At 37.5% G+C, this 15,225-nt stretch overlaps 1 protein-coding gene across 9 annotated transcripts in view; it reads right to left on the reverse strand.

Moving 5' to 3' along the window:
• TRMT11 (tRNA methyltransferase 11 homolog) overlaps positions 1-15,225 on the reverse strand; it is an 81,373-nt gene that overhangs the window by 42,898 nt on the left and 23,250 nt on the right. For 8 of the 9 annotated variants that reach the window (XM_020878863.2, XM_070449850.1, XM_020878862.2 and 5 more), the window contains 5 exons: positions 7,133-7,198; positions 5,501-5,574; positions 776-857; positions 580-672; positions 151-285 (listed from right to left, as the gene is read on the reverse strand). In XM_020878863.2, coding sequence (XP_020734522.1) covers positions 151-285; positions 580-672; positions 776-857; positions 5,501-5,574; positions 7,133-7,198 — 450 coding nt within the window. The remainder of the gene's footprint in view (positions 1-150; positions 286-579; positions 673-775; positions 858-5,500; positions 5,575-7,132; positions 7,199-15,225) is intronic. The other variant, XM_020878870.2, reaches the window with a different exon arrangement.

A 15,225-nucleotide genomic window follows, 5' to 3' on the forward strand; every position in this document is an offset into this window, starting at 1 on the left:
CACAACCACATATTTTCCACTGATTTTAATTCACACAGTAGTTCTGACTCTTCAGCCCCTTTCAAGTTTTACACATAAAGAGTCCAATTCAAAGGACTAACATTTAAGTTTTAAAGAAAAATAAAACAGGTAAAAAGAACACTTGCTTACCCATCTACCAAAATAAATATTATGTGGATTTTCAGGGATGTGGTTTGGGTCCAAACCATAATCCTCCAAAATAGAAAATACATGTTGTGGCTTCTTTAAATTTACTTTCCCTTCAAATGGCAGAAATTCAAGTGCCTAAAAAATAAAAGTAACTCTAAATAATATAAATATCTAAAAGGAAAAATAGTGCTTGTATAATAATTCCTATCTTGTAAGTCTGGTATCAGCATTAAATAAGACAAAACATGAAAAGTGCTTAGCATATAATGTGGTACAAAAGTACTTAGTAGACATTGGGGATTCTTACACATCAACAGTGGCTATTTTACATTAATCTCATTGGTCCTTTCAGCTTTGCTTTTGGGTGTGTGCTCAGCCGTGCCCAGCTCTTTGCAACCACAGGTTTTGGTTTTTGCTAAATTCACTTACATCTATCCGTTTGACTTTTTCTTCTTGTGTCAATGTTTTATTAAATGTGTGAATCTTTATTTTATATGTAGAACCTGAATGCAGAAATGGAACCTAAAATAAGAGCAGATAAATTCTTTAAGTTTTGTACATAGTACACATGCAGATAGTACAGTATCTACAGATAAGCTTACATAAAACCACATCTGCTACGCACCATTTTCTCTACAGGGTAGTTTTTAAGAGAACTGTACAGCTCCTCCGGACACTTTCCATGACCCCACAGTTCAAATATAGACCTAGGAAATAAATGATTGGCACTAACTTCAGTAAAAAAAATTAGTTCATACAGTAATATGTAATAATTATTTCATTGGTTCTTCACGCTCGCTCCACCAAAACAATTACTGCCTATGTTTCTAAGCTATTAAATGAGAAATACGTATCCTAAAAACAAATATAGCTCGAGTCTACATTACAAACACAAGTTGAACTTTACACAGAAGAATTTATAAAAGTGCAAGAAATTCAATCTTTCCCAATGTCTTCTACATAAAAGGAAAAATGACAGGATAAAAATGTTACCATTGATATCTAGCCATATTTGATAACACTTTGTTACTTTTAAGTACGAAATTCTTACTATGAAAAACATCTCAAGCTTATATCTATTTTAAGGAATAAAAAAAATTAAGCAAAATTTTATTGCAATCAACAAAACCATTTTTAGAATCAGTTGTAATGAAACGATCTATATATTACAGTTTTGTGCATCTAAAATCAACTACTTTATGATTAGAAAAAAATGCTGCTCTCAGGACTGCAAATATTATCCTTTGAAAAGTAATTCCTCCTTTCCCTTGTACTGAATTTATAGAAATAGGGCCTCTACAATTACACTGCTCTTACTTAGCTAAGTTAGAGCTAACACTTAATATAACTCAAAGTACCAGGGAGTCTTTTAAGGCCATTTAATATTAATTCAGGCATTCCTCATAGGAATCCTGAGGTAGCTGCCAGTATCATCATCCACTTAACCAGTGAGGAAACTGAGGCACAAAAAGATTACATGACTCTCTCAAGTTATACAACAATTTGCAAGGCAGGATTCAAACCCCAATCCATCTGACTCCAGAATCCATACACCACTTCTCTATGCAAAAAGATAAGAACTCCAGGCCATTCAGGAAAGGCAGAGACAATGCCACAATTCATAATTATCCCTAATGAACTATTAAACAGTAATAATAAAGGAACTACTGCCTGGAGTGATAACCCAAATTCAGTAAAAATAATACTCCATATCCTCTTTCAGAAAGAATTTATATAAAATAAATTTATATGTAAATGGAAAAATAAAAATATTCAATATGTAACATCATAAGCTTCCATTATAACTGGCACACTGGAGTAACACCTTTTATGATTTAGATTTTCAGAGTAAACTGTTTCCATATATATGAATGCACTATCATGATTCCTATTTTAGAGATTAGAAAACTTACATGGATTGCTACATTTCCCATGGGTGCTATATAAATAAGTATGGGTGTCAACTTATTAATATCAGTATGATCAAAAATATTTCACTGATTATAGCAATAATAATGAAACCTTTCTGACAAATAATGCTTTAAGAAACTATCCTTCAAAGGAAGGAGGGTTAGAACTGGGAAATGTACACAGGCAGCACCAATCATTTCTGTAACGGTTTTTTTTTTAATTGTGGCAAATTACCCCAAAATGTTGAGATTTAACAAGGTAGGTACCTAGGTATTTGTTATATTTTTCACTCTGTAAAATGCTAAAAAAATGGTGCATGTTAAAAATAAGTCAAACAAAACCAACTTTCAATCCCTATTCTACCACAAAAAAATCTGAATTTGTTAGTTTTGAATACACACTCCTAATGTCCATTATTCAAGAATATAATTAATGCTACAATTAGAATTGTGAATTTTATCCTCTGAAAATGAATTCCCCTTTATCTATTACTTATATAGAGAAGGCCTCCACAGTGATACTACTTTTACTGAGTTATCACTGAAGATATAACCTCAGCTATGCAAAATATACACAGACTAAAAAAAGCAAAATCAAGTGGGCCTTAGGAAGCATCACTATGATGAACAAAGCTAGTGGAGGTGATAGAATTCCAGCTGAGCTATTTCAAATTCTAAAAGATAATGCTGTGAAAGTGCTGCACTCACTATACCAGCAAATTTGGAAAACTCAACACTGACCAAAGGACTGAAAAAGGTCAGTTTTCATTTCAATCCCAAAGAAAGGCAATGCCAAAGAATGTTCAAAGTACCACACAATTGCACTCATCTCACACGCTAGCAAAGTAATGCTCAAAATTCTCCAAGCTAGGCTTCAACAGTATGTGAACTGAGAACTTCCAGATATTCAAGCTGGATTTAGAAAAGGCAGAGGAACCAAAGATCAAACTGCCAACATTCACTGGAGCAACAAAATAGCAAGAGAATTCCAGAAAAACATCTACTTCTGCTTCATTGACTATGCTAAAGCCTTTGACTGTGTGGATCACAACCGTGGAAAATTCTTCAAGAGATAGGAATTCCAGACCACCTTACCTGCCTCCTGAGAAATCTGTATGCAGGTGAAGAAGGAACAGTTAGAACCAGACATGTAACAATACTGGTTCAAAATTGGGAAAGGAGTATGTCAAGGCTGTATACTGTCACCTTGCTTACTTAACTTATACGCAGAGTACATCATGAGAAATACCAGGCTGGATGAAGCAGAGCTGGAATCAAGACTGCTGGGAGAAATATCAGTAACCTCAGATATGGTGACGACACCACCCTTATGGCAGAAAGAGAAGAGGAACTGAAAAGCCCCTTGATGAAAGTGAAAGAGGAGAGTGAAAAAGCTGGCTTAAAACTCAAAAAACTAAGATCATGGTATCTAGTCCCATCACTTCATGGCAAATAGATGAGAAACAATGGAAACAGTGAGAGTCTTTCTTTTCTTGGCTTCATTATCACTGTAGATGGTGACTGCAGCCATGAAATTAAAAGATGCTTACTCCTTGGAAGAAAAGCTATGACCAGCCTAGACAGCATACTGAAAAGCAAAGACATTACTTTGCCAACAAAGGTCCATATAGTCAAAGCTACAGTTTTTACAGTAGTCAAGTATGGATGTGAGAGTTGGACCATAAAGAAAGCTAAGCACCAAAGTATTGATGCTTTTGAACTGTGGTGTTGGAGAAGACTCTTGAGAGTCCCTTGGACTGCAAGGAGATCCAACCAGTCCATCCTGAAGGAAATCAGTCCTGAATATTCATTGGAAGGACTGATGCTAAAGCTGAAGCTCCAATATTTTGGCCACCTGATGCGAAGAACTGACTCTCTAGAAAAGACCCTGATGCTGGGAAAGACTGAAGGCAGGAGGAGAAGGGGATGACAGAGGATGAGATGGTTGGATGGCATCACTGACTCAGTGCACATGAGTCTGAGTAACCTCCGAGAGTTGGTGATGGACAGGGAAGGCTGGCAAGCTGCAGTCCATGGGGTCACAGTCAGACACGACTGAGCAACTGAACTGAACTGAAAAAGTGGCCAGGGATATTATTTCATAATGTTACACAAGTATTACACAACTATTTATTACCATTACTCAAATGCATTCATCAAAGATATGAGCTTTGAAGGAAGCATATAAATCTGGTTCTCAATAAGCTACTTTAAGCCTATAAGATTTATCTTTCGAATTCAAACATCTCTCAGAGCCATAAACTTTAATATGCTAACATACAGTGATAATTATTCAAATGACATGTTTTTTAGTTTTGTTTCCATTTTCTGGTCATTTTTGTTGACTAAGTAAAACTCATTAACAAGCTTTAATTTATGAGATTAGATTTAGCAATGCAGCTAGTTTTCAACTGTTGTTGTTAAGTCACCAAGTTGTGTCCTACTCTTGGGAACCGATGGACTGCAGCACGCCAGGCTTTCCTGTCCATCTCTGGGAGTTTGCTCAAACTCATGTCCATTGACTTGGTGATGCCATCCAACCAGCTCATCCTCTGTTGCCCCCTTCTCCTCCTGCCCTCAATTATATGGAGGTTATAATCTACTCCATAATAAAGCATTGCTAACCATATTAACAAAACTAGATATATGTAAAATTTTACTTGCACTGCCACATTAAATATAATTTCCAAGCAAAAAGAAGGAAGTTCTCAGAAATCTGTCAAAATGTTCGGGGGGCTGGAGGGGAGTGTTAAAAAAAAATAAAGCAAGGATAGCATAAGTTTTTCAATTTTAAAATGCTAGTTGAAATGCAGTTTAATTTCCAAACCCAAAGACAGATTTTTCCAACAATGAAAAAAGAAGAAAGGAAAAAAGAATAAATACTAATGATGAAAACCAGAAAACACTCATGCAGGATAAACAAGAATGACATCATTATATTAATTCACATCAAGATATTATAATCAGAATTATACTAGCAAATAAAACAGTAAAACATATTTTATGGAAGGCTTCATTTTTTGTCATCTTACATTTCACCAATCTGTTCATCTAATTAAAAACCATCTATAAGTAAAACTAAAAAAATTTTAGGCTTTCAATACTTTCGTTATAATTAAATGTGGCATTTTTCCTATGTAGTAACACAGCATTTACATCTTAAACCATATGCTTGCTTAATATAGAAGTTTAAAAAAATTATTCTAAAGCACGTGTTTCTGCATTTCATCGTTGAGATTCTCTCACCCACAGTTTGAGTAGGTAACTCTCCTCTGTTCTCTCGTCACCATCCAGTGGCAAATACACGTAACTACAAGCTAAACTGAGCTCCCTGCAACAATCAACCCCTTCTACTTTCTGCCAATGCAGCAAAAAGAAGGACAGAGTGGTTATGAGGCCAGCTTACACTCATGCAGGAGAACATAGTAAGTTGTTCTTACTTGGCACACACTGTCCGTTTCATTAAGTTTCTGGCAATATCCTCAGAGGGAATGCTAAGAATCCAAAAAGGAGACTGAAAGAAAATAATAATATACAACTTACTTTTAAGTGGTTTTATGACCTTATTTAAGAAATCAATAGAAGAAATTCCTATTTGCTACTTTAATCTGAGAATATATAATCTGACACTAACCAAAATAAAAAACTACTCCAATAGTGGAAAAAAATTAATTAACAGATAACCTGTTAGGATAATACAGTACAAAATCAGAATACTTTTAAAAATGACCATATTAATGAAAACATTTTGTACTGCAAACTTAAGGTTATTTAAACTTAAGGTTAACTTCATGTATTACGACCAAGAATTAATGCACATTTTACCCTTAAGTATAATCTCAAAATTTTTTATTTTTGCTAATATTTTCTTATAATACAGCTATTTTGTTTTGAATTACTAAGTAATATATGTCTGAATCATCCCCTTTTTTTTTTCTAGCTAGCTTTGGCCACCTAAGAGGGTGGGGTCTCTGCAATAACTATGATGAAAAATTATATGGAGTATATTATTCAATTATCATTTATTATTTTATCCAAAGAAAAAAGTTCAAGTGCATCCCGGGGGTTTTAATACCCAAGATTATAGGCATCTTTGTGCTCCACCCAGATAACCTCTCGCCAGCATGCAGCAATGTGTAGTAGGACCCCAACCTCAGTTCACTGTCCTCAGCCAATTATATCCACATGCTCTCTCTTTTCCTCCTCCGTCAACAACTGAAGTTCCCTCAGGAGTAAAAGTCCAACACCAGGGGACTTTCAATTTAATTAGTTCTCTCGCTTTTTATGAGAAGTCCTCCCTGCCAGACCCAGTCTTGATTCCAATTTTTATACTATCCTACAAAAAAATTCAAAATAACCCAAATAGGGGAAAAGACAGTAACCTTAGTATTATTTTTATTAGGAAAAATTTAAAAGCCTGCTGAATGAAGTGAAATCATTAGATAAATTATGATTGAGTTAATTGATGGAAAATATACAGCCCTGTTAGTAGCGAATGCTAAGCAGAGGTATGTGACTGTATTAACTCTATCAAATGAAAAAGAGATACAGAAGTTCACTGCTAGTATTACAACTAAGGGGGAAAAACATATAACAAAAGACCAGAAGGCAGTATTGCCAAATTATAAGTCACGTCAAAGAAGAATTGTGAATGCTTTTTTTTCTATTTTTTAAACTTCCCCAATACACTGATAAAACTGTCAAACACAAAATACATGGCTCATAAACTCACAATTTCACACATGCATAATTAATTTCAAATTATAAAATGAGTATCAAAAGTAAGTCTGAAATCCAGCCAAATTCTAATTATACCTCATCAACAGAAGACAGACCTCTTTTCAATAAAGGGACAGATACAAATTATGGTAAACTACTGAAGTAAAATTTAAAAACTAATAAAGTGAATGTTGGAGATAAATCTAACTTTCCAAAACAAAAAAATTCCCAAAATATCCTTTTTATTCAACTGCCCTTAAAAACAGACACAAGTAGCTATAAAGATATAAATTTAAGATTTCTAAGGATACTATATATATATAGGTCTAATAAAAAATATAAATTCAACTTACCTTTCCATAAGTTTCCTGACTACTGGTGAACTGACCTCCAAAAAGTGAAAGCAAAGACTTTATCTCCTATATTGAAAATATTAGAGAATACATTTTTAACACATGGAACTTAGAAGTATAATAAAATACAGTTATTAACATAATTTAAAAAAAAAGAGAGAGGGGGTTTATTATCTACCTAAGGGCTTAAATGTCAATACCAGACAAATTATAACTCTGGGTTCTGAAAATATTTAACAGTCACAACCATGGGAAGCAATTTCTGAGAAATTCTAGAAAAAAAAAAAAGTTGTCAAAAGATTTTGAGAAAATGCCCTGATTTCTGAAAAGGAAAAAGCAGACTGCAAAAATGATATCTGACAATGGATCAATAAAAATAAAACCATTAGATGATTTGAGGATGTTCAGAAAGGAAATAACATGTTTGTAATAAGGTTTAGGGCTCTTACTTCTTCCCTTTAAATATTAATTTCATAAACATTTTTCTCCTTGGCTTAGGATTACAAATTTTCAGTAGGAAACAATATACTTTATGTTGAACACCTAGGTGGTTTAAAATTTTATCAGTTTAAAACAAGGCTAAATATTCATTTTCATAAATATCTGGCTTTTTCCAAATTTTAGATTGTTTCTTTAAGATAGAGATACAATAAACAATGATATTATACCCAGAGATGTGGAAAATTGTATGGCTTCTTAAAGTACATATGGTCAAAATACTTTCTTAAAGAATTGTTCTAAGTTATAAGGTGAGAGTATCAATTTGCCTTCACTACTGTTCAACTGGATGCTGTACTGTTTTTAATTAATTAAATATATGAAAAATAGCACTTCTGTTGTTTTAATTTTTTGATTACTTGGGTAGAAAATTATTTTAATGTATATTTTAAAGCTGTATTTTGAACCATTCTTTCTCTAGAAAATAAAATCATTAGTTATATATTAACTTATGATTAACGAAGACCAATAATAGAATTTTACTAAATGTCAGAAGAGAATCCTTTACAGATTAAGTTTGCTGTCTTGTCCAGTTAATTAGATGAATAAATATGTGCTGAATTAAAAAAAGAAAAGTGATTGGGGAGCATAACTATGGATTAATTGAATAAGTACAAGTTATGGTAAGTTAACCTCCTTTCTGGATAAAATTACAGAACTAGAAAGAAAATACAACAGCTACTTTAAAAATACCAAGTATGCAAAGTTGAAATCCGTCAGACAGTTCACACAGCCTATGAAGCAAATACTCTGTACTGGTAAACGCGAGATGAGGATACAAACCTTGTAATTTATACTGCTAACAAATTTTATCTCCTCAAATAACGTAAAGCAGGTAGACTCCCACTCTGCTGGGTGGGTCTTACACAGGATGAAACCTACTGAGAGGGTGCCTACGATCCCCTTTCCCCTCAGGCAGGAGAAGGAACAATTAACATCAAGCCCACCGCCAGCCCTGGTCACCAAGGGAGAAAGTCCACCCAGACTATGAAAGCCCTCCACCTCAAAACCAAGGAGAACGGCAGGTTTGTGCAACTAGCGCCTTATCTGTTTTTCCTTTTGTCTGTGCGACAAATCTTTTTTTTAATCCCAGGTACTAGAAGGTGCTGCATTCACTTGAATCATATGGACAGACCAAGAACTAGCAGAGACTATCAGGAAATCACTGAAGGTAGTCCAACAGCTGAAGGCGATGGCAACCCACTCCGGTACTCTTGCCTGGAAAATCCCATGGACGGAGGAGCCTGGTAGGCTGCAGTCCATGGGGTCGTGAAGAGTCGGGCACGACTGAGCGACTTCACTTTCACTTTTCACTTTTATGCATTGGAGAAGGAAATGGCAACCCACTCCAGTGTTCTTGCCTGGAGAATGCCAGGGACGGGGCAGCCTGATGGGCTGCCGTCTACGGGGTCGCACAGAGCCGGACTCGAGGGAAGTGACTTGCAGCAGCAGTCCAATATTTATTTTGCAACACAGGTGACACAGATTTAAACAGGAGGTGGCATTCAACCTTGGAGGCAGGCCACAATTTGGTGGCCAGTTCTTCCAAACAGCAGCTGTGTGATTGTATGCAAGAATCTTAACTCCCTCAACTCCCAGTTTCCTCATCAATAAAACAGGACTCAGCTACCTCAAAAGGTTAAGGAGATCTATAACAAAAAGAGCACAGAACCTAGGCTGTAACTGAAGGAATCAGATAGTGATCACCACAACACTGTCCCTGAAGTTCAGTGAGTCAAGAGAGCAAATAAGACAATTATACTTCTTAAAAGAAAAAATGAAGTTATAGATTAAGTTTCTTGGCCAAGAATGATTATTGTTCACTCCTTATTAAAGCATATTATGAATTCATAACATGAATTTATACATTCATATTTTCAAAATAAGAAAGTTTGCTGCTCTTGGAATACAGTTAGGAATGAGCAACAGGTTAAAGCATAAAGGTTCCAAGCATTAAAAAAAAAAAAAGTGAGGATTATTCGAAATTTTATGGCATAGGATTAGCACTATTACCCAAAATCTAAGAAATGACTCAAAAGTCAAGAGTAAATGTGATAATCCATGTTTCAAACTGAAAAGCAAAACATGTATTAAAACCACCACATCAACCTACTTGGAAAAAGCAAAGCAAAAATTTTATTCATCACATGGCAAATTTACTTTTCAGTTGAGAATCTTTTTACATCAGGAACAAAGAATTTAGACACTGGATACAAAAATATGGCATGATCTGGTACATACCTGATGCATTAATTCACACGAGCTTTGCAGTTCTTTTAGCCACTCACTTTTTCATCCATTTAGTTCACTTCAGAACCAGCAGTAAAATCCAGGTGTCTGAACTTTACTTTTAGTACAATAAGGCGGCTGCCAACTAAAACTGGCCCTGATTAACTGCACAGAGGTAAAACCAAAACCATATTTGCACTCTTAATCTTTCACTTTAAATCACATAGGCAGCTACTCATTACAGCTTTCCTGTCTGGCAGTTCTAATAACGTGTGTGTGTGTGTGCACGCGTGTGCGCACACACGCACGCATGCACACTCAGTCAAATCCAACTCTTTGCCACCCCATGGACTGTAGCCTGCCAGGCTCCTCTGTCCATAGAATTCTTCAGGCAAGAATACTTGAATGGGTAGCCACTGCCTTCTCCAGGGGATCTTTGCCATCCAGGGATCAAACTCTTATCTCCTGTGCCTCCTGCATTGGTAGGCAGGTTCTTTACCAAGGTGCCATCTGGGAAGCCCTCTAACATACTAGATGGGTCCAACAGCGTCCTTTTGATTGCCTTCCCCAAACAGATCCTATTTCACTCAATTCAATATTTATTAAATGACTAATATATGCAAGGCATTGATCTGTGTAATGATACAGTTACCCTGAGGGAGCTAGGGTCTAGTAGAACTAACATTTACCCTAGTAACTGAAATGTGAGGTGTACACAGTGAATGCCCTTTAAGAAGCAAATAATAATAATAATAATAATATACTAGAGTACAAAGGAAGAAAAGATTGCTTCAGTCTTAGAAAAGTTTCAATGGAAACTCACTTTAAGCCCTGAAACACAGGGAGAATCTATACCGAAAGAGAACTTTCACTTTCAGTGATGGCAATTCAATTCAAATCTAATTCAGGTAATTCAGGTTAAGCCTCCTGTTGAGAAGAATTAAAAAAAAAAAAAATGACCTCTACTTGAAGGCATGAGAGATGACAAGAATTACCAAATCAAGATCCAGGACAGGGCAGAAATCTCAAGGTAAAGTCACTCTCTCCCTGGGAAATACGTCGAATCCAAGAGTAGCGGTGAGGGTGGACAGCTTAATGGAGCCAGAAGAACAAAAAAGAGCACAGGGCCAACAATGCGAAGGAAAGAAAGTTTGATAAAACCACTCAGTTTAGACTGGAATCCCCCAAAACTATGCACATTATCAAGTGTGTTCAAATCAGAGCAGAAATAGACTCAAGGCCTAAAAACAGGTTCGAGCGATCCTGGAGTCTTAATGCTCCTATTGTCAAGAGCATTCACATCATCCCAGCCTTCATGTATTTTTAAAAATAAATTTAAATAAAACTATATTAAACTTTATTAAATAAACTTAAATAAAACTATATCTGGCATATATTTTAAAAACACCCAGCACACATATGAAAAAGAAGAGAAACAATACATGAAAGAAACTGACCCACAGGACCCCTTTTATCAATTATATGCTTTAACATAACAGTGCTTTCTGTATTGAAGAGGATAAAAGACAAAATTAAAAATCTGGGCAGAGGACTGAAAAAAAAAAAAAAGAAATTGTGTATCTGAAAAAGAAACCAAGGAAAAAAATCATAAACCTAAAATAAACAAGTGTGTGAGCAAATCTAAATGAACACTGACTATACAAAGTCAATAGACTGGACAGTGGCAGAGGAAAGACCCAAACATGACGGTGAGAATGACAGGGAAGGGTATCTGGCTGCACCGTTTGTGGCGGGAGGTCTGGGAGGGCGCAGAGGAGAAAATCATGCAATGGCAGGCTTTAGATGCCAGACTCGAGTTTCAGCCTAAGGACAATGGAGACAGAAGGGAGGACCGAGTTCTGGGGAGATGAAACTGGCACGAGGGAAATACACTAAGAAGAATTTAAGAAAGAAGAAACGGGTAAAAAAGCAGCAAATACTAGGGATGCTATTTTCAAGACCGCAGCCTAACCACTCCATTCTCCCTGCACTACCTGACTACAGGCGCTACCCTCCTTGGCTTCTCTCTAGTTCCACCCTGGTGGATTAGAATCCTAGAGGATTCTCAGTGGTATCCCTTCTCTGGTACTCCAGAATTATCTTTTTAACACGCAAATGATTGCGAGTCACTTCATGATTTAAAAAGGAAAAATGTTTGCTACCTCTTGGCTTAAAAAGGGAGGAGGGGGGAAGCCAGTGGTTCTCCATAAACTAAAATACAATCCAAATTACTTCCAACAGTTTCAAAATGCTCCAGAATCTGGATCCTAGCCACCTCTCCAGCCTCACTATCTGTTACTTCATCCTCCTTCCCCAAACAACCCACACCCAAACCACCATAAACAACCACCCCTCTGGGCCTCTACACTTGGTTTTCTCTCTCAGTGAAGTGGGCTCTCGAGTCCTCTTCATCCCCAGAGTACCTTCCTTATCAATTAAGATCTAACTAAAATGTTACTTCCTCCATGAGACTCTATGCCCGTGCACCTCCTCAGCAACACATTAGTCTTGAATCAATGCAGCAGTCTTCCTCGGAAACTCGTAAGGCCGGTGAACTGAACACAACTGAAGAGAATCACACAATCTTGGCACAATTACAAATACGTGCTCTTCACCCCAGCTGAGTTTTCAGCATCACTCTAACACCTGAGTTCTTCTCTACTCAATTGCTTAGCTCATCAGCTCCCCCTTTGCTCTCAATGACTATTTCAAATTTTTCTCAATTTCTCCATTCAACTGCTTGGTCCTCTATCTTTCAAGTAAGTACCTTGACTCGTTCATTACCTAGAAAATAGCCCTTCAGGCAACTACCCACACCCGCCCTAAGTCCCCTCTGCCCAAGCTCCCATCTATGGAAAGGCCAACACCTCCCACTGTGTCCTTATACCCACTTTCCCCTTCCCTCCAGCCTACAAACACACCAATTTCTCCAACAGGGAAAGGGATTCTCCCTCGACTCTAGGTCTCCCGCAAACTGTTAACCAATCTCTTATTTTCCCTTCTTTTGTTAAGAGCAGTCTCTCTCTGCTTTCTCATTTTCTAGTGATCACTAAACCAAATAATCTCTTTCCCCCCTAAAACTATACAACCACTCTAGAAAAATCCTAAAGCTTTACCCACTTGATTTCTTTGGTCTCATATTAAAAAACAGAGACATCAATTCGCCGACAAAGGCCCATACAGACAAAGCTGTGGTTTTTCCAGTAGTCATTTATGGAGGTGAGAGTTGGACCACCAAGTCTAAGCACTGAAGAACTGATGCCTTCGAACTGTGGTGCTGGAGAAGACCCTTGAGAGTCCCTTGGACAGCAAGGAGAGCAAACCAGTCAATCCTAAAGGAGATCCGTCCTGAATATTCACTGGAAGGACTGATGCTGAAGCTCCAATACTTTGGCCACCTGATACGAAGAGTCAACTCAATGGAAAAGACCCTGATGCCGCAAAAATTGAAGGAACGAAGAGAAAAGAGGTGACAAGAGGATGAGATGGTTAGAGGGCATCGCTGGCTCAATGGATATGAGTCTGAGCAAATTCCGGGAAATAGTGACGGACAGAGAAGCCTAGTGTGCTGCAGTTAATGGGGTCGCAAAGAGTCGGACACAACTTGGCAACTGAACAACAACAAGAACAACTCTCTTCCTGTTCTGACGTTTGCCTATCTTCCTCCTGACCTTCTTTTCCCACTTCCCCTTAATATCAATGCTTCCAATGCTGTATTTGGCCCACTACTCTTTTTGATGCTATGCTTTCTCTGAATAATTTTGTTCTCTCTCCTAGAGTTCATATACAAAAGACTTCTAAATATTAGTTACCAGCCCAGGCAGCTCTATTAAGATCTGTGCATACTCATATTCACTGCCTCCTCGTCATCTCTGTTTGATGTGACACAAGCATATCAAATTCAGCATAACCAAAATTTAAATCTTACTTCTGCCTGTGCTATTTTAAACAGAAACACCTTGATAACCACCCCAGGAGTCATCCTTGATTGATCCCTCTCCCCCCACCTTCAACCAATCATCTAACCTTCAATCCCCATCATCAAGCCCTGAAGATTTTACCACCGAAACATTGTCCCAATGTATATAGCCATCCTATTCCTTGCCCTAATTCAGGCTTTCTTAATTTATTAACAAGACTATTCCAACAGACTCAACTCCTAGCTCCTGATTACCCTCAAATCCACCCTCTGTACTGCTTCCAAAGTGATTTTTTAAAAATCTGATTTTGTCACTTCTTTACTTAAAATTCTTCAATAAAATCTCATTCTAAGTTCCAGAGTACTTAAGGCTTTGCATTTTACGAACCCTACCCTTCTCTCCAATATTTTGGCCGCCTGATGTGAAGAACTGACTCATTGGAAAAGACCCTGATACTGGTAACGACTGAAGGCAGGAGAAGGGGATGACAGAGGATGAGATGATTGGAGGCATCACTGATGCAATGGACAGGAGTTTGAGCAAGCTCCAGGAGTTTGTGATGGAGAGGGAAGTCTGGTGTGCTGCAGTCCATAGGGTAGCAAAGAGTTGGACAGTACTGAGTGACTGAACTGAACTGACCCTTCTCTCCCAGGCTTCGCTGGTGGCTCAGTGGTAAAGAATTCGCCTGCCAATGCAGGAGACACGGGTTCAATCCCTGGGTTGGGAAGATTCCATGGAGAAGGAAATGGCTACCCACTCCAATATTCTTGCCTGGGAAATCCCATGGACAGAGAAGCCTGGTGGGCTATAGTCCGTGGGGTTGCTAAAGAGTTGGACACAACTTAAGACACTACAACAACAGTCCTTGTCTCCCGCTCTCTTGTCATTCTTTGCTCCATATTTAGTAATTCAGTAATAATGAATAGCTTGTAATTCTAATTTGCTTGTGTCTCTCCCTGGCCTGGCAAGCTTCTACTCATCTTTTATAAGTTACAGTTCAAGTGTCATACCCTCCTGAAAGCCATTTCAATGGGAACATCCCCCAACCCTCAGATTTCCCTTCCATATGCCGGTATTTCACTGCGTGTCTATCACTGCGCTTACCAAAATTATTTCATAATACTCTGTTTATGCATCTGGTCACCCTTTAGCCTAAACGGTAAACTCCGTGAAGACAGAAACTCTGTCATCGCTATATCCCCAGCGTCCAGCACATTCTATTACATGTATTCTGAAAATCTTTCTTGAATAAATAAAAATTTCCCCAACTTTTCATCATTCAACCCTAGCACCCACATTCACCACGACTACTCCAACCCCCATGAAATTTGAGCCGCATATTCGATACTTAAAATACTACCCTAAGCATTTCTGTCCGCTGTCTCTATTTTCCCATAGACGAAAAGCTTCAGCAGGAAGAGGACGGGTCATATTCACCTACCTGCT

Source organism: Odocoileus virginianus, chromosome 19 (assembly GCF_023699985.2).
Source record: "Odocoileus virginianus isolate 20LAN1187 ecotype Illinois chromosome 19, Ovbor_1.2, whole genome shotgun sequence".
NCBI lineage: Eukaryota > Metazoa > Chordata > Mammalia > Artiodactyla > Cervidae > Odocoileus > Odocoileus virginianus.